This window comes from Acinonyx jubatus, chromosome B3 (genome assembly GCF_027475565.1).
Source record: "Acinonyx jubatus isolate Ajub_Pintada_27869175 chromosome B3, VMU_Ajub_asm_v1.0, whole genome shotgun sequence".
NCBI classification, from domain to species: domain Eukaryota; kingdom Metazoa; phylum Chordata; class Mammalia; order Carnivora; family Felidae; genus Acinonyx; species Acinonyx jubatus.
Window position 1 is genome coordinate 59,811,378 of NC_069386.1, and position 27,868 is coordinate 59,839,245.

The 27,868-nt window shown below is 39.6% G+C and overlaps 2 protein-coding genes across 3 annotated transcripts in view; both read left to right on the forward strand.

Moving 5' to 3' along the window:
* Positions 1-8,302, forward strand: part of TMEM87A (transmembrane protein 87A) — a 39,614-nt gene extending 31,312 nt beyond the window's left edge. For both annotated transcript variants that reach the window (XM_015064891.3, XM_015064892.3), the window contains exons 16-20: positions 2,760-2,833; positions 3,248-3,309; positions 3,968-4,023; positions 4,516-4,546; positions 7,039-8,302. In XM_015064891.3, coding sequence (XP_014920377.1) covers positions 2,760-2,833; positions 3,248-3,309; positions 3,968-4,023; positions 4,516-4,546; positions 7,039-7,080 — 265 coding nt within the window. In that variant the 3' untranslated portion in view covers positions 7,081-8,302. The remainder of the gene's footprint in view (positions 1-2,759; positions 2,834-3,247; positions 3,310-3,967; positions 4,024-4,515; positions 4,547-7,038) is intronic.
* A 1,508-nt stretch (positions 8,303-9,810) lies between these two features.
* VPS39 (VPS39 subunit of HOPS complex) overlaps positions 9,811-27,868 on the forward strand; it is a 46,821-nt gene continuing 28,763 nt past the window's right edge. The window contains exons 1-8 of the mRNA XM_027067010.2: positions 9,811-10,161; positions 17,931-17,996; positions 21,494-21,558; positions 22,093-22,135; positions 23,320-23,414; positions 24,619-24,717; positions 25,111-25,203; positions 27,161-27,344. Coding sequence (XP_026922811.1) covers positions 10,089-10,161; positions 17,931-17,996; positions 21,494-21,558; positions 22,093-22,135; positions 23,320-23,414; positions 24,619-24,717; positions 25,111-25,203; positions 27,161-27,344 — 718 coding nt within the window. The 5' untranslated portion in view covers positions 9,811-10,088. The remainder of the gene's footprint in view (positions 10,162-17,930; positions 17,997-21,493; positions 21,559-22,092; positions 22,136-23,319; positions 23,415-24,618; positions 24,718-25,110; positions 25,204-27,160; positions 27,345-27,868) is intronic.

The following is a 27,868-nucleotide window of genomic DNA, read 5'->3' on the forward strand; positions in this document are numbered from 1 at the left end:
TTTTCTTTTTAATGTTTATTTTTGAGAGAGTGTGCAGACGAGGGAGGGGCAGAGAGAGGGCGACAGAGGATCTGAAGCTGGCTCTCTGCTGATAGCAGCGAGCCCAGTGTGGGGCTCAAACTCATGAACTGTAGAGATCATGACCTGAGCCGAGTCAGATGCTCAACTGACTGGACCACCCAGGTGCCCCATTTTTTTTGTGTCTTGTCTAAGAAATTTTTTCCTGGCTTAAGGTGAAGTCTAAAGTTATTCTATGATTTTTTCAAAATTTCACAGTTGTGCTTTTATTCATCAAGAATTGTTTAATTGTGAGTTCTCTATTCTGCTTTTTTCTCTCCCTCTGATCCTACATCAGTAGTACACTTTCTCAAATTATCTTAGTTTACTGATAAGTCTTCATATGTGTCTTCCCCCTTAATCTTCTTTTTTAGAAAATATCCATTGCTATTGGGTCTTTTCTCTTTAATAAAATGTTTAACTAGTTTATTTAATTGTAGGAAACCTTTATCGGATTTTGATTAGAATTTAATTGAATTGATAGGTTAATTAGGGAAGTTACATATATTTTTTCCATCCTTGCATATGGTATGTCCTATTGTTTTTAATCTTTTTAGTGCTTTATGTTTTATAACTTTTTTTTTTTTAAGCGAGCATGAGCAGGGAAGGGGGCAGAAGGAGAGAGGAGACTTTTTTTTTTAAGTTTATTGATTTTTGAGGGGGGGCGGGAAGGGAAGGGTAGAGAGAAGGGGGAGAGAGAGAATCCCAAGCAGGCTCCGCGGTGATTGTGATGTGGGACTGTATCCCAGGAACCATGAGATCATGACCTGAGATGAAATCAAGAGTCAGATGCTTAACTGACTGAGTCACCCAGGCGCCCCGAGAGCCTCACCCTCAGCGTGGAGCCTAGTATAGAGCTCAATCTTACAATTCTAGGATCATGATGAGATCCAAAATCAAGACTTGGATGCTCAACTGACTAAGCCACCTAGGCCCCCCTGTTTTATAACTTTTGTTAAAATATTTAAAAATTTTTATGGCTCTTATGGATGCACCCTTTTAAAATAATACATGTGGCTTTGGCAAAAATGTAGGAATGCTATTGACTGTTTTAAATTTTTTAATATTTATTTGTATATTCATTCGTTCGTTCAAGTTAACATACAGTGTAGTTTTGGCTTCAGGAGTAGAACCCAGTGATGCATTCATCTCTTACATATTGACACCCAGTCCTCATCCGGCAAAGTGCCCTCCTTAATGCCAGTCACCCATTTAACCCACCCCCCTCCAGCAACCCTCAGTTTGTTCTCTGTATTTAAGAGTCTCTTATGGTTTGCCTTCCTCTTTGTTTTATTTATGTTATTTTTCCTTCCCTTCCCCTATGTTCATCTGTTGACTTTCTCAAATTCCATATATGAGTGAAATGTTTATTTTGAGAGAGAGAGAGAAAGGACAGAAAGAAAGGGAAGAAAGGAAGGAAGGAAAGGAAGGAAAAGGAAGGAGGGAAGGAAGGAGGGGTGGATGGAAGAATCCCAAGCAGGCTCCATGCTGTCAGCGCAGAACCCTATGTGGGGCTCAATCCTAAGAATCGTGAAATCATGACCTGAACCAAACTTTAAGTAGGCTCCACGCCTAACATGGCTTGAACTCACAACCCTGAGATCATGAGTTGCATTATCTATGGACTGGGCCAGCCAAGAGCCTTGTAATGCTGTTGATTTTTATATATCATATCCATCAACCTTCATATGTTGTCTTGTTAGTTCTGATAATTTCTAGATTTCCCCATTAGATTGATTGTTATTGAAAGTAATGACAGTGTTACTCTTTCTTTTCCAACTAACACTGCTGCCTCATTACTGTTTCTTGTGTTGGTTAGGCTTTCCTGTATAGTATTGAATTGAGGCATTGAGAGTGGGCCTCCTCATTTTATTCTGAATTTTAAAAAGTGCTTTTCAAGTATTACTAACTTTGATATCTAGTGTTAATTTTTGCTAATTATCCTTTAATAGGTTATGGGTGTTCCCTGTTACTCCTAGCTTTTAAAGAGTTCTGTGGGGTTTTTGTTTTTTAATTCATGAAAGGGTGATTTTAAAAACAAAGTAGAATTAAAATAAGAGACAACAGTAAGTACAGAGTGAGTTCAAAGTGGAAGCTTTCTAGGAGATATCTGTCTGGCAGCTGCTTTGCTGAATCTCTTGGAAGTTGTAAAGGAAAGATATCTTAGATGTACCAGATGAAGCCTTCATCTTCTCAGCTCCCCACTTGGAACCTGAGATTTTAAATTACCTGGTACATACAAGGTCAGGACTTTGTCTCTTAACTACAAATTGAAAGGCTGAGATTTTAAATTACATGAGAATTTACTTTCCTCTTCGTGGTAATATATGCTTGTAAATGCTTTACCATGTGTGAGGTATTGTTCTAAGCACTTTTTGAAATGACTTGTTTACTTTTTATAAAACACCTCTATGAGTAATGTCTTATCCCCAATTTCAGATGAGAAAACTGAGGCACAGAGAATAAGTAACTTGTGTCAAGTCCCAGGTAATATGTGGCTGAGCCTGCACTTGTAAATGTGATACTGTCCTGCTTCTCTTGCTAATAAAGGCAAATAAGAGCTTTCTGAAGGGGAAGAATTATTTTGTTTTCACTAAAATAATTTTATGAATGACTCATTGCAGCTTCAGTAATAAGGTCTGTAAAATCTAGAGAGTGTAGCATTTCTTGTAGTTTTCTAATTTGTTTCTTTCCGTTGTCAGGTTTGCCTTTTCACCATTGTCTGAGGAAGAGGAAGAAGATGAACAAAAAGAACCTATGCTAAAAGAAAGCTTTGGTAGTGATAAAATTGATTTGTGCTTTAAATATCATTTTCTGGTTTTTAGAAATAGAGTAAAGCAAATATAACAGTTTGTGAGTATCAAAATCAAGATACTTTGATACAGTTTATTATTTTACAACTGTTGTACAATTGTTTCTCAATTTGGTATGTGGTGAAGTTAGGGGGAATCAAAAGTAAGGGTATAAATATTAAGGTGAAGCCATGATAAATTCAGTGAATAATTGCACAGTAAATGTACACTTTGCTTACTGGATGAGCTGGAAATTTGGCTTTGAACTTCTAGCATAAAAGTAGAGAAATAGCTGTTGTATAAATCAGGGTCCATAAACCTAAAGTTCTGAATCCATGTTTGAAATTATTGCTGGTCTCTGATACACTTAACCCATCTACTTTGTTTTCACTCTGCAGAAGGAATGAAAATGAGAAGTACCAAACAAGAACCAAATGGAAATAGTAAAGTAAACAAAGCAGTAAGTAATTGTACATAGGCCTTAATGATTTTTTAGATCTATGCTGTAATTAAGCTTGCTTTATACATCTTTTAATATATATTACATTTATTTTTAAAAACAGAAACAGTAAGTGATTCTCATTCTAAGATCTAGTTATCTTTAACCTAGTTGGTTTGTTACCGTGTCATGAAAAGGCACCTCAGACTAGTCTGATGGTTCTATTTAATTGTTTTCATCAATGGAAGTTATAGCCCTGTTAACCTAAGATGCTATTTGTAGTAAAGATCAAGATTTTTTTTCATTCAGCAGTTTCTTGTTTGTTTTTTAGAACTATGCATGCAGTCTACATTAAGGGCTTTAGAATTTATCTCACTTTTAAGGAGCAAAACTTACAGGAAGCAAACTCTTAGGTATTAGAACATTGAGAAGAAAGCATTTAAAGACATAATTTTATATTTCACTTACATACTTATATTACACTTACATGGATTTTTTAAAGTATTGACTATATAATTTTTTAAATTATTAGCAGTCACAATTCACAATTGTTATGTGAATATACTACTTCAGAATTCTCAAAAGATTAAGTTTAAAAATGTTGAGACCTCTTTAGATCCTCACTTGACATGTATTATCTGGTGCATTTTAGTAACCACTGGTATTTGTATGTTTCCAGCAGGAAGATGATTTGAAATGGGTAGAAGAGAATGTTCCTTCTTCTGTGACAGATGTGTAAGTTTTTGAATTGTTATCATAAGAATCCTATTTCAGTTAGTATAACTTTTATTATTTTAAGTAAATGAGCTGAAGAACATGCTAATGCGAATGCTAATAGAAAATTAAAGAATATTAAAAATGTTAAAAAGATGTTAAAAATAAGGAATGGTATACAAACAATCAGGATTATATGTTCAGATGACATTTCTGCTTAGAAAGATTTAGCTGTACACTTTCCCAAAATCATTAGGATAATCCTTTTGAGATTTTTTAGTTCCATGACTATATTTTTGACTAAATATTGGCCCTGTTACAGTGCAGGACATGGTTTTTCTCTGTACAATTCCAGTAACTCTTCTGTTTTCATATTTGCTTTTTTCCCCCTGAAGTGCCCATTAATAAGATGCAGATCTTAATTATTGAAAGGGCTTTAACTTGTATTCATAATTTCCTTTATGAACCATTTATGACTTTACGTTGTTCATTTTGGTATTTTCCTCTCTGCAGAGCACTTCCAGCCCTTCTGGATTCAGATGAGGTTAGTAATCAAATCATGTGCATAAACTGTGGGTCTCATGATTTAATAGGGAATCATAGGTCCTTTGTTCAGGGGAATTTTATTTATTTGACTCAGTAACGGCCTGAAGGACTGTAGTTGGTATAGTTGAAAAAGGATGAGAATAGAAATACCAATATTAGAACCCAGATATTATTCAAGGTTTCCTTTCTGTACCTGTCCCCTATTTCTTTTCCAAAGTTTTATGATCAGATTTGAGGACAGGTCTTTTGTTCTGAATATTAGGTTATTCTAGTATCCCTTGATTTTTGAATGTCCTTTGAAAGCATCGGCCTGAATCCAACTTACTTTGTTGGATTGGCTGCTAAGAAAAATTGTTCATTTCCCACTGACTTGCTGTGTGATGCGGCATACAATGTCAAATTCCTTAGCAGTTCTATGCATTGAAATAATTGAGAACTCTACCATTTAGAATTAAACCTATCTTTGTAACACTTTGCTTTCTGTGGTATATTCTGCAGTTCCTAGATCTTCCTGTTGTGGGCTTCTGCTAATAGTTTGCCCTCAGAGCTTCCTTTTGACTTTAGCTCTCCAGCCATTGCTCTGTTTCAGTCAAAGAAGGCTGAGTATGTGAAACCCGGTTGGGCAGTTCACTACAGGTTTATTACAGTACTTTTGGTTATATCGACTTCACCTATCTGTTCATATTTCCCTGTGTGAAAAACCTATTCAAGAACTAAGAACTTAAATGAATTACAAGAGAAACACGTTTTAAAGGACCAGGAATCAAAACAGCATCAGACTTTGTGTCCTCAGTTTTGGAAGCTAGAAGATAATAGAACAATGTCTTTGAATTCTGAGGAAAATTATTTTCTTTTTTTTAATGTTTATTTATTTTTGAGAGAGACAGAGAGCACGAGGAGGGGAGGGGCAGAGAGAGGGGGAGACACAGAATCTGAAGCAGGTTCCAGGCTCTGAGCTGCCAGCACGTGAGGCTTGATCCCACAAACCGTGAGATCATGACCTGAGCCAAAATGGAACACTCAACCAACTGAGCCACCTAGGCCCCTGAGGAAAATCATTTTCAACCTAGAATTGTATTTTCAACTAAACTGTCAGTATGAGGGTAAAATAAAGATGTTTTCAGTCATGCAAAAAATAAAATAATTAACATTTATATGTGCTTTCTCAGAAAAGTAATAGAAAATGTTCTTTATAAATTGAGAGAACTAAAAAGAGAAAGACTTTGGATTCAGGAAATAAAGGGTCCAACAGAGGGGCAAGGATAAACTCCCAGGATGATGATGTAAGAAACTCCAAGACCAATAGCTGGGTGACAGTCTTAGAGGGCATCCAGTCCAGAATGGAGCAGACCAGAGAGCTTCAGGAGGAGTAGTTCTAAGAATAAAATAAAAAGGATAGATTGGCTGATGTAATTGATCATATTGAAAAAGTATCTACACTTCTGTTACAGTTCAGGATAAATTTGTGATATGTGCTTTTAGCAAATGAAACAACACAAAATGAAAAATGTTAACTCTAAGGTGAAAAATTACATAAGAGAGGAAATTTAATGGTAACACGTTAATTTTCTTCATTGAAATGGCATATATAAATACTGTTTTCTAATCAGACCTAATTTTTAACATGATTTTTAGAAAAATTATGAAAATATATAAAATCTGCCATCCTAATTATTGTCAGGTGCATAGTGTTAACTGTATGCACATTGTTGTACAACAGATCTCTAGAACTTTTTCATCAAGTGTAATTTTAATGAATGTGTAATCTGTCATTTTAAGGATATACCATATTTTGTTTAAACAGTCCTGTGTTTTTGAACATTTAATTCTGTTTTGTTATAATTTTGAGTTTTGCAGTAGAAATGTTTCTGGCTAAATCTTTGCCCACATCCTTGACATTTTCTTCAAGTTAAATTCTTGAATCAGAGGAGGTCCACATTTTCATTAAAACTTAATCTTTTTTTTTTTTTAAGTTATTTAAAGTTTATTTATTTATTTTGAGAGAGAGAAAGAGAGAGCAAGTGGAGGAGGGGCAGAGAGAGGGAGGGAGAGAGAGAATCTCAAGCAGGCTCTGCACTGCCAGCACAGAGCTCAATGCGGGGCTCAAACTCAAGAACCATGAGATCATGACCTGAGCTGAAATCAAGGGCTGGACGCTCAACCAACTGAGCCACCCAAGCGCCCCCGTTTAAGCTTAATCTTAAGTAAATATTTGTTTAATCATCTTATTTGACTCAGAAAGATACAGTTCCTTTTGATCTGTGGTTTGGTGTCCAGAAACCTAGAAATTTTGATTCAGTTGATTTCCGGTGGGGCCTAGGTATCTGTGTGTTTCAAAATCTTCATAGACAGGAACCATTTCTAAATATTTAGTGGACATAAGCAAAAGTACTTGTGGGAAGTGTGTGTGTGCATCCTCTTTATAGAGGATACTTGGAATGTAGACCATTTAAAATTAATATGCTTAGAAAAGACTTTTTTTCCCCCTAGGAACGAATGATCACACACTTTGAAAGGTCCAAAATGGAGTAAAGAATGGGAAGATGTGCAGTTGAAGATGGGTAGTAACTCGGAAGAGATCAGCTTCTGTGTCAATCTTCTACACTCCTCCATGGAATTAAAGGAGGCAGTGAAACCTGATCTATTCCTTGACCTTTGTGCATTGGAGCTGGTGAGAGGTGTCAGAACAAGGAGAACATCTTACTGAAAACAAGTTCATAGGACAAGAAAAATCTACAAGTTTTTATTTACAACATTGATGCCCCTTTCCCTCCCACACCCTGACATGGATGTTTATGCAACTTATGTGTGTTGTTCCTGAACCTTCTATAACGTTTAAATTGTTTAATCTATCAAACTAAAAAGTTTAACATCTTCTAAAGAACTATGACATCAACGCCATAATATGTAATCTCCAGGAGCAACTGCCTATAATTTTTATTTATTTAGAGAGTTACATAGGTGATGGGGGAAATTATCAGTTACCTTTCCATTTCCTGAGAAGCCAAGGTTACATCTTACAGAGGTAATTTTGAGAAAAAAAGAGTCCTGAGCTAAGGAGCCATGGTTCTATGGATGATTTAAAACAAAAACAAAAGAGTATGTAAGAGAGAAGCAAACTGTTACAGTATGATTCAGATCATTTAAAAAAAAAATCAAGTGCAATTTTGTTTACAAATGGTGTATATTAAAGATTTTTCTATCTCAGATGTACTTTAGAGAGAAATATTAGCTTAACTCTTGACATCTGCTATTGTGACACATCCCATTGCTGGCAATGTGGTGCACACTCCAGAACTTTTAACTACTGTTTTGTAAGCCTCCAAGGGCAGTGGCATTGCGGAGTCCTAGGCAGTGCTTTGTTTGCCTTCATGCCATTCACTGGGTGTTGCACTAGATGCAGAGAGGCACTCCGTCTAAGTGCTTGTGAATGAGTGCCCTGCTAAAGGAACTGTAATGCTTAGGAAGCAGGAGCTAATACAAAGGAAACAGGTCCTTCTGGCTTAATTGAAACAGTTTTTCCTGCATGAAGTAGCGTGGAGGCCCTGGACTGCTGCTCATTCTTTAGGATCGACTGTTCTTATACCTGGTGTTGGTTTAGAGACTGTTTATAAGAGACATCGCAAGGTGATGGGATTCATTTGAAGCACTATATTTGTTTTAATGGTTTTGTCCAATTTTGCCTTCCCAAGATTTTTGTTTTACGTAGAAAGTTCATGCCACTTTTTAATATAAAAAATTTTAACAAAATTAATATATTTTCCTCATTTTTTTCAGACTTTCTCTAAAGACCATCCTTTCTCCCAAATTCTTGTGGGAATTTTCCTTCCATGGTTTTTACTCTACATTGTCTTATTATCTGTTGAAACCATTGACCACATGACCACAATCTTACTAACTCATACTATAGTGGAAGTGTTTACATTTATTTAACATCTCTGTATAGCTCTTTGCTGTGGTGATTTAAAAAAAAAAAGTCACCTAGGCGATATCTCTAAGGAACATACGAAGAACTGACTATATTCTCAGGTTAATCCATTAGCAAAGGGCTAGTGGTACTGTTGTGTGCTGTTCTTCCATAGAGACACTTAACAAGTGAATAATAGTTATAATGCACCAAGATAGTTGGTCAAATATTTTTTGAGGGTGGTTAGATGTTGACTTAAGACTAGGGGAAAAATCTTAAGGTGTTAAGCAGTAGTAGTGTAAAGTAACAAATTTTGTAGACTGTACCTGATAATTCTTTCTGCATTCTCTTATGGGTTATGGCACTGTGATTACATACAGCCTATCATTTCTTAGAACTGGTTCAGAAGTAATTTATAGTTGTTACATTGCCATGTTACCTGAGAGTTTATATCGGTCTTAGTCCTTGGGCCTGAAACTGCTAGGTATCAGGCCTTCTTTGAGGACAGCAGCTGGCAGTTCTATATTTTCAAGGTGTTCATTTTCTATGGTGAAAATCACCCATAATGCTTGATTTATTTAGCAGTTTTTGTGTTAATACTGACACTTTGAAAGTATTTCACTGGATTATCAGAAACAGCATTTGGTAAAGATGGGACAGTAATCCTAATTTACAAGTGAAGAAACTGACATTGTATAAAAATAAAGTGACCAAGGCCAGTTTTTTTTACTTATCGTAGACTTATGTTTTAAACTCAAGTGCTTTAATGACCTACCTGCTATATTCTTTGTGTGTGGGGGGGAGGGGGGGTTGCCAGATACACCTCATTCTTGCAGTAGTTTTCAAACATTAAAGTCCATGGACTCACTCTGGGGACTTACTAAAGCACAGACTGCTGGACCCCCTGCACCCCCCCCCCCCCATCCAGATTTTCTGATCCAGTAGGGCAGGAATGAGGCCTGAGGCTGCGTTTCCACTAAGTTTCCAGGTGATGTTGATACTACTAGTCTAGGGATCACATTTTGAGAACTACTGGCCTAGAACAACCTTTAAAAAAAGGGTAAAATAGTTGAAGTGGTTGGGATCATAATGGTAATGCAAAAACCACCATTTATTGGGTGTTTAGAGTGTGTCAGGAGTTGCTAATGTCCACAACACCAAGTTAGTGTGGAACATTACCATCCTTTAGCAGATAAAGAAACAAAGGCTAATTTCCTAAATGGTCTCCATCCCGACTAAGGGACGCCAAAGCCCGAACTCACCACCGTGCTACACTGAGACAGTTCCAAGATGCCCCTCCCCCCCTCCCGCCTTTTAGGTCAGCCCCGTCGCTAATCAGGCTCCATGACACACAAGTTCTGGGTCTAGGGTGAAGGTGGGAAGCCTAGCGCCGGCGCGTTCCTCGAAAGAGCGTTAGGAATTTGCGCGGAAGGGGCGGGCTTCTGCTGCGGAAGGGGCGGGCTTAGCCCGGCAGGAAGTCCGGTGTTGGCCGTGTTGCCAAACGGCCTGTAGCTGGGGTCTCGGTCAGCGTCCCGCTTGGCCCTTCCTTGGGGCTGGTTCCCGGCCCAGGCCCAAACCTGGCCCGTCGCCGCACACTTCGGGTGAGACTGCTGCGGCGACTCTTCTCGCCGCCATGCATGACGCCTTCGAGCCAGTGCCGATCCTGGAAAAGCTGCCTCTGCAGATCGACTGTCTGGCTGCCTGGGGTGAGCCGAGGGCCCGAGGCGGGTTTAGCGCAGAATCGGTTCCTGCCTTTCACAAGGCTGGGAATGTGGACAGGAGTCTGGCTGTATGGACTCCGATCGGACGCTGTCCGAGAGGCATGGGATGAGGGAGGGCATAGTATTGTAGACAGCGAGGTCAAATGGGACTGTTTGGCAAGTCCCCAGGGACCCAGACTTTCGGTACGTTTATCCTTGCTTTCGGTACAGAGTTGAAGGTTGAACTTTTCTTATTAACTGTGCTCAGCTTTGGGTCATTTCGATTCCCAAGAAGTCTTCAGTTTGGAGGGGCAAGCACTGGGGAGTTTTCAACCTACCGGGGGCTTGAACTTGTCCAGATGATTGTTGTTTTCTAGGTGAAAGACAACACTATTTTGGGGGGGCATTAAATACATTAATACCGTATGCCTTTTTTCTTAGTAATCACTCATCGTTCACTTGTCAGTTGTGCTTGTCTTTTTTCTTAGTAATCACTCATCGGTCAGTTGTCAGTGTCACTTGTCACTAGGTAGCTCACGTTGTTGTTCTAAACTCAGTTTAGCCAAGTGGTTGATTGCCTTGTATTCAAAATGTCCCAAGTTACCTAACTGTGGGTAGAAGAGCATCATTCCAGGCTGTCATGGAATCTAACCCATTAAAAAGTTGTGTAATCTTCTTGGGATTGGTCAGTACAGAAAGCAGGGTCTGGCATCTCCTGTATGCTCTAGAATGAAAATGGTTTCAGGGGTCTAAACCTTGACTCTCAGTTATGAACGTTATGTTCTTATCTTTGAGTGCTTGTGTCTGATAACAGCCACCGAAGACCAAACAAGTAATTTAAGTCTTTCTTGTTAATGTCCAGGTGCTAAAAATCAAAGGCCATAAAAAAGTGGCCCAGAAGTCTTAATCAGATCTTATACTGAGCTAGGTGCCTAAGATGGGCCTGGTGGAATCTTGGTGGTGGCCGGTGTCTTGTGGATCATTTACAGACAGTACCACCCAGTCAGCCTTGCAGAGTTCCTTACAGCCTCTTCAGTAAGGTACTTTCACTACAGGTCTTCATGTTAATTTGCACTGTCTTGCCTTTAGCAGCCTTGGGCTTTAAAATCACACCTTCACAGCTGTCTTAGTCCCTTGGGTTAAGGAGAGACTCTTGCTTCTTCTGGATATCTCAAGAAACCCTCCATTTTCTGTGAATAAATGCTCAGTAAAAATTAAAAATAAGCAGAGGAGGGGCGCTTGGGTGGCTCAGTTGGTTAAGCATCAGACTCTTGATTTTGTCTCAGGTCATGATCTGGCAGTTTATAGGACTGAGCCCCGCATAGGGTCTGATAGTGCGGAGCCTGCTTGGGATTCTCTTTCTCTCTTTCTCTCTCTCTCTCTCTCTCTCTCTCTCTCTCTCTCTGCCCCTCCCTATCTTGCACACATGTGTGCGCACATGCTCTCTCTCTCAAAATAAATAAACACTAAAAAAAATAAGTAAATAGAGGAGAAAAGAAATGTAAAAAATGAAAGACTTGACACTGTCCAAAGGGACACATTCCCCTAATTTTTCATCAAATATGTATTAGATGTATGTATATGGACCAGTTTCTCTGCTAAAGACAGGGCTTAAAGGATGATTAGGAAACAGTGCCTGTGCTCCTAGGACACAGAGTGAGAAACAAAGACATGAACGGATTATGATGTAAGATAAATGATACTGGGGTCATATGCTGCCTAATATAGAAACATGGGAGAGAGGTACCCAACTCAGCCTAGGACATATGCTTCTGAAAAGGATGAATGCAGCTGCTTACCATACTTGTCAGAATCCTTGACTGATACTCTCTGGAACTAGTAGTACATGTATCTCAGCCTCTCACCGACTCCACTTTGTCACCATAAGGTTCCCTGTACTTGAGCTTTCCAGAAAGATAGTTTTGAAATGGTAGGGATGGGGCACCTGTGTGGCTCAGAAGAGCGTGCAACTCTTGATCTCAGGGTCGTGAGTTCAAGCGCTACATTGGGTGCAGAGATTACTTAAAATGAGTAAATAAATTAAAACTTGAAATGGTAGGTAGCTCTTTGCCTTGATCCCAGCAGGGGACGGGCTCGTTACCTCCTAGGACGCTGCAGTAGGTATTAGGCTACAAGAGGCTATTTACCAACTCTTGACTCAAAACTGTTTTCCGACCTGAGCAGCAGTAAATACTACTGTTTCTAGTCGTTACCCTTTTTACCTAAAATTCATCCAGGAACCTCCAGAAACCAGATCATGCAGGGCCAGACAGCATTCGAGCTGGAAGATGTCTTCGAGACACCATAGTCCATCTCTTGGGAAATGGAAATGAGGGAAATGGAGATGAGGATGCTGATGATGACTTCTCCCTAAACTCCAGAGTTGTAGAATCCGTCTGACTTTTCAATACCTTCATTTGGACGTCTAGTAGCATGGCCACAACGGTTCTTGATTCCACTCTCCCAAAACATGCTTTGTCCCCCTGCATCCCACATCTCAGCAAATGACATTTCTATGTACCTATTTTACTAAGGCCAAAAGCCTTGGAATCATTCTTCACTTCTCTTACACGCTGCATCCAGTCCATCTGCAAATCTTGAGTGCCCTACTTTCAGAATAAGTCTAGAGTCCAGTCACTTCTCTCCATCTGTACTGTTTCTACTTTGATGAGAGCACCACCTCTCTCATTTGGATTACTGCAGTAGTTGTCTGACTGATCACCATGTTGTTTGTTACTGTGCTGCTCTCAGTCTTTTATCCACACGGAGGTAGAGTGATCCCTTGAAAATTTAATCTGATCGCATCTCTCCAGTGCTCAGAACCCTTCAGTAGCTTCCTATCACAACTAGAATAAGTTCCAAAGCCCTTTCTGTGCTTCACACATCTGACATCATCAGGCCTCTAGTTACTTCCCCTCATCCACCCCATCTCCTGTGCTCTTACCCTGTCTCCTTTGTCCTGTTAGTCACACAGTCTTCTTTATTCCATAATACCCAAAGCATGTACCTACCTCAGGGCTTTTGCACTTGCTCTTTCCTCTGTCTGGAACTCTCTTGCTCTAAATATTACATTGCTCCTTCCCCCTTTCCTTCAGGTCTCTGCTGAAATGCCACATAAATCAGCAAGACTTTCTTTCCCCAACTATGCTATATAAAAGACAATGTGCTATTCTCTTACTCAGGCTTATCCTTCTTCTTATCATGGATTGCTACTTAATGCTGTTTTATATTATATTATTGTCTCTTTCACTCCATATTAGAAGTTCCTTCAGAGCAGGAACTTTGTTTTGTATATTGCTTTATAGTTCCTAGAATAGCTCTTCATAATAGGTGTTCATTAAACCTATGTTTGATGAATGAATGATGATATTAATAGTAATAGCTTCTGTTTATTGAGTACTAGTCTGTATTAAGCTTTTATGAAACAATAACTGCATTTTGCAGAGGAATAACCTGAGAATTTAAGTAATTTTTCCAAGGTCCTATACCCAGTAAATCATGTCTGATTCTAGACACTGGTTCCCAAACTTTAATATATATTCAGAACCTGTAAAGAAAAATGCAAATGTGTGTGTGTGTGTGTGTGTGTGTGTGTGTGTGTATGCAGTCATTCTTATATTTTCCAAAGAAACAATAGAAAGATAAAAAGGACTAAAATGGTTGCCTGTAGCAGACAGGAGAGAGTGGACAAGAATGGAAGCTAGACTTCCCACAGTTTTAGCATTGAAACTACATAAATGTGTTGTATAATTAAAAAATTGAATTCAAAAATGCAGATTTTGGGTCACTCTTGCAGAATTTATTGTATCTAAATCAGATCAGCACTCAGGAATGTGTATTTTTAATAAGTTTAAGTCGTTCTGATATAGCTAATCAGGATTATGCTTTAAGAAACACTGTTCTTTGCTCTATGACCCCCCCAAAAAAGGAAAGTGACCACTACCTTTTCCATTTCTGTATTCCCTGCAGTGGCCAGCATAGGGCCAGGAATGGAATTCTATATCACATGAGCTTGGGCTGGGTTTGCACTGTTGGACAGATCTTCATTAGGGTTATTATGAGCAAGAGGGCTCAGCACTTCCTCACTTCCCAGGAGGAATAAGCTCCAAACTTGTGGCTCAGGATTAGTCTGTCAGGAATTTTCTAGGGCTGATTGACATCTGTTTATGTATGTGTTATCCACAGAATACACCGTTTATGTAGTATGTCCCACTCTCTGATTTGCTGTATTGGGTCTCAGAAGGGACTGTCTACCCAAATTTTGAGCCTGCTCTGCAGACTTCTCATTCTCTTCGTTTTGTATCCATTATTGTATTATAAGATGACATGTCATAGAATGTGGAGGCCCAACATGGGTCAGGTCTTCTGGTCACCTGAGCACCCACTGACTTCCAAAACCAAATCAAGCCTCTTCAAGATTCTGTGCCATTATCACATCTGGATGATGCACTGTTTTCCCTTATGAGTTTGAGTATTAGGGGAGAGAGAGAGAGAGAGAGAGAGAGAGAGTATGTGTGTGTGTGTGTGTGTTGCTTTTACTATATAAAAGAAAGCTGTTATACTTTGCATGTATGATAAATGCATTTTTCCCCAGCACCTTCAAATGAAAACGTGAAAAGGGCCAAATAAAATCTCAATTAAAAATTTTATTTATTTATTTGTTTATTTATTTACAATGAATTTGTCTGATTCCACTTTATGACCAATAGAGTAGGCATTTGATAAGAAACATCTATTGGCAAGTAAACATTTCAATAAAAATGGAAAGTAGACTCTTGAATGTCATGCTTACAAGTTTGACTTCATTTGTTAGTGGTGCAGCTTCATGAAGGTTTAAGCCCCAGTGTGACAGTATCACAGATCTGTCTAAGGTTTGCTATCTGTCTATAGCAAACATGGAAGGACACATATAGGGAGACCGGTGAGGCCATCACAGGGGTTACTGGACACCTGGGATACGGCTGTTGCAAGGTACCTTACAGAGGTGAAATTGATAGACGTTGCAGACCTGGGTGTAAAGATAGGTTGCTCAAAGACACAAAGAAAAACAGTAGGGATTTGGGAAGCAGAGTGGGAAGGGAAGGTGAACATTATATTATGTTGGCCTTTTGGTTATAGATTTTTATGTATGTTTTAAGTGAGTTAAAAACTTTTCTGCTTCATTTTATTTACATCTGAAATAGCAGTGGGTGTCCTAAAAATCAACTTTAGAATTACCACTTGCTCAATACAGTAGTATTGAGCACAATATCTTTTACAAAGCAAGCACTGTGAACTTAATTCTTTTGTTTTCTGTGTTCTCTTCTGACACAAATCTCCAGCATTCCATTAGAGCTAGTGTTATTTCTGATTTCTCTTATGTCATTGAGAGAATGCACTGTTAGGGAGGCTGGGTGGCTCAGTCCAGTAAGTACTGGACTCTTGTTTTTGGCTCAGGTCATGATCTTACAGTTGTGAGATCAAGCCCCACGTTGGGCTCCACGCTGGGCATAGAGCCTGCTTAAGATTCTCTTTGTCCCTCTCCTGCACATACACACACATCCTCTCCCTCTCTCTCTCTCTCTCTCAAAAAAAAAAAAAAAGGCACACATTCTCCTACTTCCTTTGTCAACACAAAATAAAAGAAGACAGAGTCATTATCTTTTCCTGGAAGACTAAGGACATCAACCTTAGGAGGATTTCTCCAATCAGGAGAAATGTTCCTGATGTGGCTTTTGACCTGTTTTTGTTGTTTTTACATTTTTTTTAACTTTATTTATTTATTTTGAAAGAGAGGGAGAGAGTACCAGTGGGGGAGGGGCAGAGAGAGGGGGAGAGAGAATCCTAAGCAGGCTCCATGCTGTCAACAGGAAGCCCTCTGTGGAACTCAGTCTCACAAACCGTGAGATCGTGACCCAAGCTGAAATCAAGAATCAAATGCTTACCCGACTGAGCCACCAGGGCACCCCTACCTGTTTTTAGAAATATAACCAGTGTCGTTCAGACAACCTCTGGCCAAAATCCATTCTTTTGACATGTGATGCCTTAGTAAGTACATCACAGCATGTAGTTACGTCCTGATGCTTCCGTACACATCTTACTACATGTATGAATCGGGACAAATTATTTATCCCCTAGGCTTCAACTTCCTCATCTATAAAATGGGGCTTTATCAGAAGGATGCACCTCAAAGGATAGTTATGAGGATTAGTGAAGTTAACATATGATATGTGCTTAGCATTTCCTAGAACACAATACATTCTCAATAAAGTATCTGTTTGTACCATTTTCCATTATTTTATCTCGTAAAGGATCAAGAGAGTTTATGAAAGGAATGAACGACCTTTATGTTTGTTACAACATCAAAAAGCTGAGGAAGTACCTGGACATGCTTAACTTACCTTAATGAGTTAATATACATCTGTCAGGGTAATTATTTAAATAAACCCTTTTGAAGCCTCTTTACTTTTCGCATGGACCATTTTAGTGTCTCCAAAGCAGTCCTTGAACCAACAGTGTTAGCATCACCTGGGAACTTGTTAGAAATGCAAGTTTCCAGGGCTGCTGTGAGACGAGCTGACTCGGACACTGAGGGCAGGGGCCAGCAATGTGTTTTAACAAATCCTCAGATAATTTTGATACATACCAAAGAACCACTCACTGGCCTAGATCGTCTTTTTTTTTCCTTATAAGAGCTTTATTGAGATGTGATTCACATACCATACAATTCACCCATTTAGACTACACTGTTAAGTGGGTTTTAGTACATTCACAGAGTTGTACAAGTATGGCCACAGTCCATTTTAGAACATTTTAATTATCCTATCAGCCCCATACCCCTTAGTTTTTACTCCCTCATTTTCCTATAAGCCCACCAGCCTTAGGCAACCACTAATCTTTTTGTCTGTATAGATTTGGCTATTTTGACATTTCATATAAATAGAATCATAAAATCTGTAGCCTTTCTCGTCTGGCTTCTTTCATTTAGCATAATGTCAGGTTCATCCCTGCTATTGTAGCACATGTCAGCACTTCATTCCTTTTGATGGCTGGCTTATATTCCATTGTATGGATTTGCCACATTTTGTGTATCCCTTCATCAGTCGATGGACATTTGGGTGGTTTCTACCACTTGGCTTTTACAGATGCTGCTTCTCTGAACATTTGTGTCCAAGTTTTTGTGTGAGCATATGTTTTCATTTCTCTCATGTATATGCCCAGGGGTAGAATTTCTGGGTCACATGGTAACTGTACGTTTAAGTTTTTGAGGAACTGCCAGACTTTTTTCCAAAATGGCTGTACTGGTTTATATTGCTGCCAACAATGTGTGAGAGTTGCAGTTGTTTGTTTTGATCTGCTAGGCCGCCTTTTGAGATAATGAATTCTGTAAGGTTAATACTCTGTGGCACTTCTAATTTTCCTTAAGGTAAAATCATTAAGCCTCCAAAGGGTACCTTTTAGCTTTGTTTCTGACATTAGAGACCTACTTTCATGTTTATACTCCCCATTTTATGATTATATAAATTTTCATCCTATTTTTGGTCAGTTTAATTTTGAAACCGTGAAGGCAGGGACATTTTCTATTTCCTGATATGTCTAGTCTAGTAATGATGCTTTTTTGATTGGTTGGTTCTCAAACGTTTCTTGAATATAAATATTCCTTAGTTTTGCAAAACACCTGCTATCAAAAGCAACTCCTTTTCTTGACCCTTTGACTTCTCATTACAAGCCCCAGCTCAAGAAGTAGGGTTTTAGTAAAGCTGATTGACCTTTCTCACAATTCTTTTCTCTTGCAGAGGAATGGCTTCTTGTTGGCACCAAACAAGGACATCTTCTTCTCTATAGGATCCGGAAAGATGCTGGTAAGTAGCAGCTCTCCAGAATCGAGAAGAGATGACTTACTACTCATGCAAAAAATGTTGATAGCTAATGTACAACTGTGAAATCAGTGATCCCTAGATCATTAAAAACCATCGGGGTTGAGAGTAATACTGTGGTAAAGTGGGGAGAAGCATATGAAAATCTTCAGGGTTTTTTGTTTTTTTCAGACTCTATTCCCCTACACCCCCCCCCCCCGCCCCCTGCCCGTAGGTGGGGTTGAACATTCTTCCCCTCCTTACTTCTTAGTGACTCCCTGTCAGAAATAAATATTACTGATGGGTATAAGATTTTTGTGTGAGTGATGTGGGGGTAGGAAACAAAATTAGGAACCACTGGTTTAAAAACTTTTATTAAGTTGTGAGGGGTGGACTAGAAGAGAGGAGACCTGGGTTTGAGCTCAGCTTTCCTTCTCCTTGGCTAAATGACTATGAGTAGGTCCTTCCCAATGTCATTTTCCTCTTCTATAAACTGCCTGTCTGTCTCAGAAAATTGTTGAGGTCAGATGCAAGGACTTTGAAAACTAAAGCTCTCTCAAATGTGACATTGTCAGCAAAATGTAGAATAATAACCAAAAGTATTTGAAATTTATTTTGTCAGAGTTTCTTCCTTTGAGGGAGAAGAAGTACCTCATTCCCTTTTCATAATTTTACTTCGATGTTCTTTTTATGGAAAATTGATGTGTTTAGATAATATACTTTGGAGCTGTAGAGTCTATAGAAATCTGCTGTAAATGCCCAAGTATGTCGAACCATATGAAATTGTCTTATTTTAGTTTAGTTTAGTTTAGTTTTTGAGAGTGAGTGAGAGTGGGCGGCGGGATAGATAGAAAGGGAGAAAGAATCTTAAGCAAGCTCCACGCCCAGCACAGTTGTGGGGGGGTTGGGGAGGGGGTGGAGGGGGAGGAGAGTCCTTGATCTCATGACTGTGAGCTCATGACCTGAGCCACAATCAAGAGTTGAATGCTCAACTGACTGAGCCACCCAGACATCCCTGCCCCTTTCATTATTTGACTGTATTAGAAAAAACTACATTTCATAATTTCCAACCTAATAGACTTTCTGTAGTAAATAGCTTAAGGTAATAGTACTTCCCTTTGGAGCCTTAAGCAAGGGTAACATGGGAAAAAAGGGCATCTTTCAGGTCTGTGGGGTGGGGAATATTTTTCCCTCTACCAATTTTAGGTTTGTTGGGTGGGAATATGTAAATTGGACTGACAAAAGACAGATTAACAAAAGAATGACAAGTGTATTAACATGTGTATTACACATACACATGGAAGCATTTAGTGATGGGTAGCTGAAAGGGCTGGTTGGAATTTGGGCTTATATAGCATCTTAACAAATCAACAAACAATTTTTTTTTTCAATGTTTATTTATTTTTGGGACAGAGAGAGACAGAGCATGAACGGGGGAGGGGCAGAGAGAGAGGGAGACACAGAATCGGAAACAGGCTCCAGGCTCCGAGCCATCAGCCCAGAGCCTGATGCGGGGCTTGAACTCATGGACCGCAAGATCGTGACCTGGCTGAAGTCGGACGCTTAACCGACTGCGCCACCCAGGCGCCCCTCAACAAATAATTTTTAAAGAAGCAGTAAGGCAAGGGAAAAGGACTTAGAGTTTCTAGGATGGCAAACTGCTAGAAGACACACACATGGGAAACTAATGGAAAAAGGACTAGTTAGTAAGGTTTGTTAGTAGATTGCTCTGGTATCCTCTGTGGGCCGCTGAGGGTCTAGTGTTGTCTCCAACTAATTAAATCCTGTCCTTGGTAGAGAGGGGGTAGAGGGACACCTGTGTAAATGTATGCTCTGTTTTTAGGCAAATTGGAGGGCAGAGAGCTTTTCTTGTACCTGTTTCTTCTCAATTGCCTTCAGCTCAAAATAATCCCTGTACTAAAGTGGCAGATTTTGGGGTGGCCTATTCTGCTACCCTTTACCTTATTCTGCTACTCTTCTGCTACCCTTGAAATAGGAAAAGAGGAAGGCACCTGGTTAGAAGAGAAACCAAAAGTCAAAGTAGAGGGTTTATGAAAGAGAGAGAGGGGAAGAGAAAATCCCAAGCAGGCCTCACACTGCTAGCACAGAACCTGACATGAGGCTTCAAACCATAAATGTGAGATCATGACCTGAGCTGAAATCAAGAGCCGGACGCTTAACTGACTGAACCACCCAGGTGCCCCTAAAAATTTTTGTCTTAATTTCTACCCTGGTAAACATTGATAACTACAACCCATATTAAAGTTTTGGGATTCTCCATAATTTTTAAGGTTGTGAAGGTTTTTGGTCTTGACACCAAAAAATTTGAGAACCTCAGTCCTAGATAATTCTCCCTTTGAGGAGAATTGTTAGAAGTTTTAAAATAAAGCTCTTTTCAAATATAGAGCTCTGTATCAAGTGTGAAGTGCCTAGTTTTTTTTTTTTTTCTTGTGAAATATAATGGCAGAATACAGGACACATTTCTGAATCTCTTGAATCTCCAGAGTCCCTTCATCTCCTTTGCTGAGGGACAGGTGGAAAAAGTAAGACCAGCTTTGGTGGTGTGGGCCCCACTAGTTGTGGGGAGCAGCCCGGGGTCAGCAGCCTGAATAGTCTCTTCACAAGCTGGGAGACAGATAGAGTGTAGGCTCAGCACACGGGCTTTCCAGTCAGCCCTGAGTTTGCTTCTGGGCGCTTTCTCACTGGCTGCTACTTAACTGCTTGACCCGTCAGGTGCCTCACATATGAAATTGGAACAGTAATACCTACTTCTTGGAATAGTTGTGAGGTTTTAGAAAATATACATCAATTTTTAAACCCAGAACCCAGCACCTAGTTTTTGCTTAGTTTGTTGTTATGTCATTGTCATGATAATTATTCTCTTCTTGCCTTTTTGGTGATTTTTGAGGCTGAATATTTTTGTCATTCCCACAAAGCTAGCATGACATATTTTTGTGGTATGTAACTTTCTTCCCTTTTTGCAGCAGTGCCAACAGATGTAGAATCTCCTGAAAGTGGCAGTAAGTGTAGATGTATTAAATTACTTTAGTTCTGGGGTTAGTATTGAGTGTTTGCTCTGTCCCGTGATGCAGGACATAGGGTAGCTGCTGGGATTTAGCTGGTCTAGATCTGAGGATGCTTTGGGCTGGGTTTCATTGCTTGGGTTCTTATATTTGTGACTTTTTACAAACACTTAGCTGAGGTACTATATTGCAGGATAAGACCTTCAGACTCACAAGTACCTTGTAGCTTCACTGAACTTCCATCATATGATTGCCAATGCCAAGTGAAGGTGCATGAAACCCTCTGTTCTAAAATTAGAATTGAAAGTGACTTCTTATACTCAATGAAGAGAGCTCTCTAGTGTAGATCTCTAGCTTCTAGTCTTTTAGGAATTTGTAGATTCATGTAGTAGAGCAGTATGGAGCAGCATTTTTTGTTATAGTTAAGTTTTACGTGTATCCCTGTGTTTGGAACTGTGAATGTTTGTTTCTTTTCCATAGGTTGCAACAGGTTTGAAGTGACACTAGAGAAATCCAATAAAAACTTCTCCAAAAAGATTCAACAGGTAGGCAGTGATGGTGGTCACTACAAGAATATTTGACTTCTATGGGACCATGTCAAAACTAGAACTTCAGTAACATTTTTAATAACTCTGAATCCTCTGCTCTCTGTTCTCCCACTTACGCAGAGATCATGATCCATCCGTCATGTGCCTGAGATCCTCTATAATGAGCAGAAATTGCGATTACACATAAATATAAGTCAGATTCCTGTCATTGGCATAGACTCTTTAGTCCCTTTTTTTTTCCTTAAAATGTATTCATTTTTGAGAGTGAGAGAGAGCATGCGCAGGGGAGGGGCAGAGAGAGAGGGAGACACAGAATCAGAAGCAGGCTCCAGGCTCTGCGCTGTCAGCCCAGAGCCCGACGCGGGGCTCGAACTCATGGACCGCGAGATCATGACCTGAGCTGAAGTCAGATGCTCAACTGACTGAGCCACCCCTGTACCCCAAGTCCCTTTTTAGTACTGTAGTTAAATGAAGTTTTGTTAAGCCCTGTCAGAAATGTTTAATTGAGTCTAATGATTTGTTCTTTTCCAGATCCATGTGGTTTCCCAGTTTAAGATTCTGGTCAGCTTGTTAGGTAAGAAAAGGGGTTGTAGTTATATTTCATGTGTCAAAAAATAAAAACTGTGACCTGACTAACTCTTTCATGGTTAATTTGAGAGTCAGTGAAACTGACCTGTACCACACCAGACACAGCAGGGTACACGAATATTAAAGACAACAGCATCTCTCATAAACTTGAGCTCTGTTCTCCAAGGAGTGCTGTTCATTCATTCAGTCACAGATATTTATTGATATTGAGCAGATATTTATTGAGCCCTGCCCTAGGCATTGGGGATACCAAATTGAAAGAGACATCGTTTCTGTCTTTGAGTTTATGTTCTGATTGTAAAGACTGAAATGACAGAAAATAATCATGATTCAGTGTGATAAGTTACAATGGAAATTTATAAAAAATGTTGTGGATATTAGTAATGGGAGTGACAGCATCATCTAGTGGATGATTAGGATTTTGATAGGAAGGGAGAAGTAGGCAGAGCATTTTAAGCAGAGGTCCTGCAGTCTGACCAGACTTAGGATGTGTGGTGAAGAGTGACACAGTGACAAGAGATAGGGGAGAGACAGATCAAGGCCAGACTATTCACACCTTGTTTGAAAAGCCATAGATTCAATTGAAGGCAGCCAGTGAGGCCTTTTATTGGCAACAAAGAACTAGAAACTTGCCTCACGTTTGTACTGTTCAGCCCAGGGCCCAAATGGTAGAATAATTTTAAACTTAGCTTCTAGGTTTAGAGAGGAACATTTAAAGTAACTATGTCTTAATGAGTAAAACTAGATAGGAGGCCTGAGTGAAATTATTTTGCTTGCAGCTAGAAAAGAATTCCTCATCATGGGATCGTACAAAGTCCACAGAGGATTCCCTTTCTTTTATTGAGGCCTCCTAATGGAAGTAGCTTTGAAAGCCAATTCTTGTACAAATACTGCATCACAAATTTCCAGACTTGAGGAAGACTGAGTATAAGAGGGCTTTGCTAGTGAAAGAGCTCTCTTACACAAGCCAGCCCAAATTTAAAGGAACAGAAGTGACCTCTTAAACATTTTGGAGTGTAATTCTGATAATAGATCAGAATAACTCACTGTTAGTGAAACTGAAAGATACATCTTCAACCAACATTCACTTCGGTTCTTCTGTTTGTTAGTTATTCATGTGTGTGGAGAATTATGATAATTTATAGGGTTATTATACTTCCTTCCAAACAGAAAATAACATTTATGTCCATGACCTGTTGACATTTCAACAAATCACTACGGTTTCAAAGGCAAAGGGAGCATCACTGTTCACATGTGACCTTGAGGTAAGTTTAGGCAAGATGAATTTTGACATTGTATTTTGATAAATACATTCTTTCCTATATTATTCCTACCATCAGATGGGAAGAATAACATGGATATCCAAACCCAGCAGAGATCCAAAGAAAATGTTTGATTTTGGATTGTATGAGAGAAATTTTCCCCTTTGTATGTGGTCTGAAGGTGAAACATTTGGGTTCCCTGTGTGTGTGCTGATTAGAGCACCAGAGGAGGCAACGAACTCAGGATAAAAGCATTGGCCATGGAGGGGCATCTGGGTGGCTCAGTGGGTTAAGGTCCGACTTCAGCTCAGGTCATGATCTTGCAGTTCGTGAGTTCAGGCCCCGCATCGGATTCTGTGCTGACAGCTCAGAGCCTGGAGCCTACTTCGGATTCTGTGTCTGTCTCTCTCTCTCTCTCTCTCTCTCTCTCTCTCTCTCTCTGACCCTCCCCCACTTGCACTGTGTCTCTGTCTCTCAAAAATGAATCAATATTAAAAAAAAAAAAAAGCATTTGCCATGGACAAACCATTATGGGGAAAATCCAGACTTAACAGTACCATCAGTATCATGGGCATAACTATAGGACATTATACTGACCTTGTTCTGAACATATTATTGTCTTCTTTGTCTTGAGGGTGTTTTTTGTTATTCAGGAAAGACATTTCTCCTAATTTTTGCAAATTTATCCTCCTTACATTATTCAAAATCTGCCTTACCCCTCTACTCAGCTTGATCGCTTTTTAGTATTTGTGGTCTACATTAACACTGCTTTGTTTTATGTTTAGACATTTTCTTTTCCCCTGTTCCTTTAAGGATTAAAAGTGCCACTGACACATGCTGATCCCTGACCAGCAGATATTGACATCCATGAGTGAGAAACATTTAAGAAAAAAAGAGGAAGCGTTTGCATAGGTGGAGGCCTACCCTGGTTTTTTCCGTGTGAATTATGAATGTTTAAGAGATGTGCTGGGGTTGGGACCTTTGACTGGCAGCCCTCAGGGAGGAAGTGCTCCTCAGCCTGTTGTTTCTAAGTACATTTTAGAAAAATGGTGTTCTTCCACCCAGCTTGTCTGGTAGGGTAACTTTGTATTACAGGGGATTTTCAGATTCGTAGCCATTTCAAGGTAGGCAGTCTCTCATTTAGTGGTCACTCAGTCGTGGAGCCATCGTATACACATCCTCATTTGCTCTGGGTGTCTCTTCCCAGCACACAGAGACTGGTGAGGAGGTGTTGCGGATGTGTGTGGCAGTGAAAAAGAAGCTGCAGCTCTATTTCTGGAAGGACAGGGAATTTCACGAATTGCAGGTAAAGTCCATGTTGATTCACCGCTTGAAAGACTCCTGTTCAGTGATACTGAAGGTCAGGGCCTCAGTCTTGGAGTTCTCTCCAGGTGAAGGCTCTGCCATAAGTACCTGAGAGCCTCTTCATGCTCACTCATTAAGAGTCTCTTGGCCTTCAGAAGCAGTGTTTATACACATGGGTTTATTTCAGAGTGGGTTTTCACCTTTTCCAAAGGCATCTAGTCATCCAGTTCATGGGTGACTTAAATTTTTATCACAGATGATTTCCTAGCCTTGTGTTTACAGAATTGTGTTTAGATGAGGGTGAGGTTCATTTTGCAGAGTGGGCGTGGAATAACAGGAAGATCATGGTTTCTTTTAACATCTTTCCATTTGAACTCTTGCTCTCTTTCCTCAGGGGGACTTTAGTGTACCAGATGTGCCCAAGTCCATGGCATGGTGTGAAAATTCTATCTGTGTGGGTTTCAAGAGAGACTACTACCTAATAAGGGTAAACTTATTATTTTGCATGTATTAGTTTACCTGGGGGACATGATTATGCACATCTGAACTACAGGCCAAGAGACTGCCTTAAGTAGCGTTTGGGCATAACAGGGCTTGTGTTTGTATATTTGGTTATATGTTATGCTTCTCAGCATCTCCACAAATAGATGTCTGAAGCTAGGCAGCGTCATGAATTATCCATATCTTATATTTAATTATTGGAACAGATCATAAGGGCTGCTTGCCTCTGTCCAACAGCACTGTCATAGACTGCCATCTTAAGGCTTCAATCCTCAAGCATTAGAAACTAACTTTAGTATTAAGCATTTTTAAGACTTGAGTTTCCTGTTGCCTAAAATCTTTTTGTATATTTATTTTTTAAATTATTTTTACTTTTTTAAAATTTTGAAAGCCACATGTGTTTATTATAAAAAAATAAGGAAATATAGATAAGGAAAATAAAGGAAATATAAATCATCCATAATCTATTGACTCAGAGATAGTTACTGTTAATCTTTGGGCATATGAACTTCTGCCTATTTACGAATATGTCATACACGTTGTTTTACAACTTTTTTTCCTTTTAAGTGGTATCAATATCCACGACATTGTTTTTTTTTTCCTCCAGTAGTCATACTGTATGTAGAAATGGTTGATATACCATTCATTTCATAGCATAACCTAAACTTCTGAGCTTTATACCCCTCTCATATTCCAGACTTGGCAATTCTAGAAGTCTTTCTCTCCATCTTCACTTCTCCCCACTTCCCCACTCCCCACCATGTTAGCTCTTCATTATTTATCTAGTTAATATATCTGTTCCACATTTATGTTGTTAGAGTGTCCTCATTTTATCAGCATCAGAGTTGCAAACTCATAGAGGAGTCACTGCTCTCCAGCTGACTGATTAGCAGAATAACAGTGAGGCATTTAGGTGCCAAAAGAAGTCCATGAGGGGTAGGGATACAGAGCCTGAAGCTGGAGCGGGCTCCCTCTGACTGTCTTGAATTCTGGCATCATCTTCTCAAGGGTACAGTCTTGAGGGTGGGAAATCTTGGTTTAGACCCAAGCTATTAAAAAATTATTCATTTATATACATACAGTAAAATTCATTCTTTTTGATATATAGTTCTGAGTTTTAATAGATGCCTTGAGTTGTGTAGCCACCACCATAATCAAGATTCAGAGCAGCTCCATCACCCAAAAACTGCTGTCATGCTGCCCCTCTGAAGTCAACCCCTCCTTCTATGCCCCAGTCTCTAGTAATCACTGACCTGTTCTTCATCTTTTATAGTTTTGCCTTTTCCAGAATGTCATATAAATGGAATCCTACCGTATGTAGCCTTTTGAATATGGCTTCTTTCACTCGGCATTATGCGTTTGACATCCATCTGTATTGTTGTGTGTGTCATTTTATTCCTCATGGCTGAGTAGTGTTCCATGGTATGGATGTACTATAGTTTGTTTATTCATTCATCAGTTGAAGGACAACGTTGTTTCCAATTTTTCGCCACTATGAATAAGGCTGCTATAAACATTTGCATACAGGTTTTCGTGTAAACATAAGTTTTTACTTCTCTTGAGCAAATACCTAAGGAATGGGATTACTGGGTTGTATGGTAAGTGTCTATTTAACTTTATAAGAAGCCAACAAACAAAATGGCTGTACCATTTTGCATTCTCACCAGCAGCGAGTGAGAGTCCCAGTCACTCTGCATCCTCGCCAGCACTTGACATTGTTAGTTGCCAGGCCAGATGCTTGTGCCTCTGTGTTAGAATAAAAGAGAACTGGTTCTGTCATTGTGATGACAAAATTTGTCATAACAAACTCTATAATATTTCCTTATGCCAAGCAAGGAATATTATTGGCTTCTGTAGGCTTGGAGTTATATTTGGGTTTTTCAGGCCATGTTTGTGCCTCTATCGAGAGAACGCTGGTTGATTCCATTTGTGTCTTCCTATAGGTGGATGGAAAGGGGTCCATCAAAGAGCTCTTTCCAACAGGAAAACAGCTGGAGCCGTTAGTTGCACCTCTGGCAGATGGAAAAGTGGCTGTGGGTCAGGATGATCTCACCGTGGTGCTCAATGAGGAGGGGATATGCACACAGAAATGTGCCTTGAACTGGACAGACATACCAGTGGCCATGGGTGAGACCACCATAGCTGCTGTTTCCCACCGTGGGCTGGGGTTGTGCCATCCTCACAGAATGGAATCCCTTTCATAGCTTCAGCATACTGTGGTTACAGTGTCATTTACTCTCAGTTCCCCTTCCTATAAGTAGACAAGTTTGTAAGATCATTAAAAATGGGATATTCTGGTTTTTGTAGGAAGCTGGGTTTTGCCCCTGCGGGGGAAAGAAATGAGCAGAGTTGTGTGTTTTAGGAAGTGATTGTCTACTGCTGTATATTTTTACTTCTTAGTCCTTTTTGTTATACCTTCTTTTTAATGGTTTTATTGTGTCCTCTGCCAGATAGATTACATTTGGAAATTAGTGGTAATTCCTTATTTATTCCTGTAATATATGCAACTCAATATTGAAGTGTTTTTGATGTGGTGGTTATCGCTTCTGCTTTTGTAGCTTGGAGGTGCACATTGCATTTAGATGTCAGTCTCTGCCCTCCATGTTAAGGGTTTCTGCTCCTACACCTGCCTCAGGCTCTCAGCAGTGGCA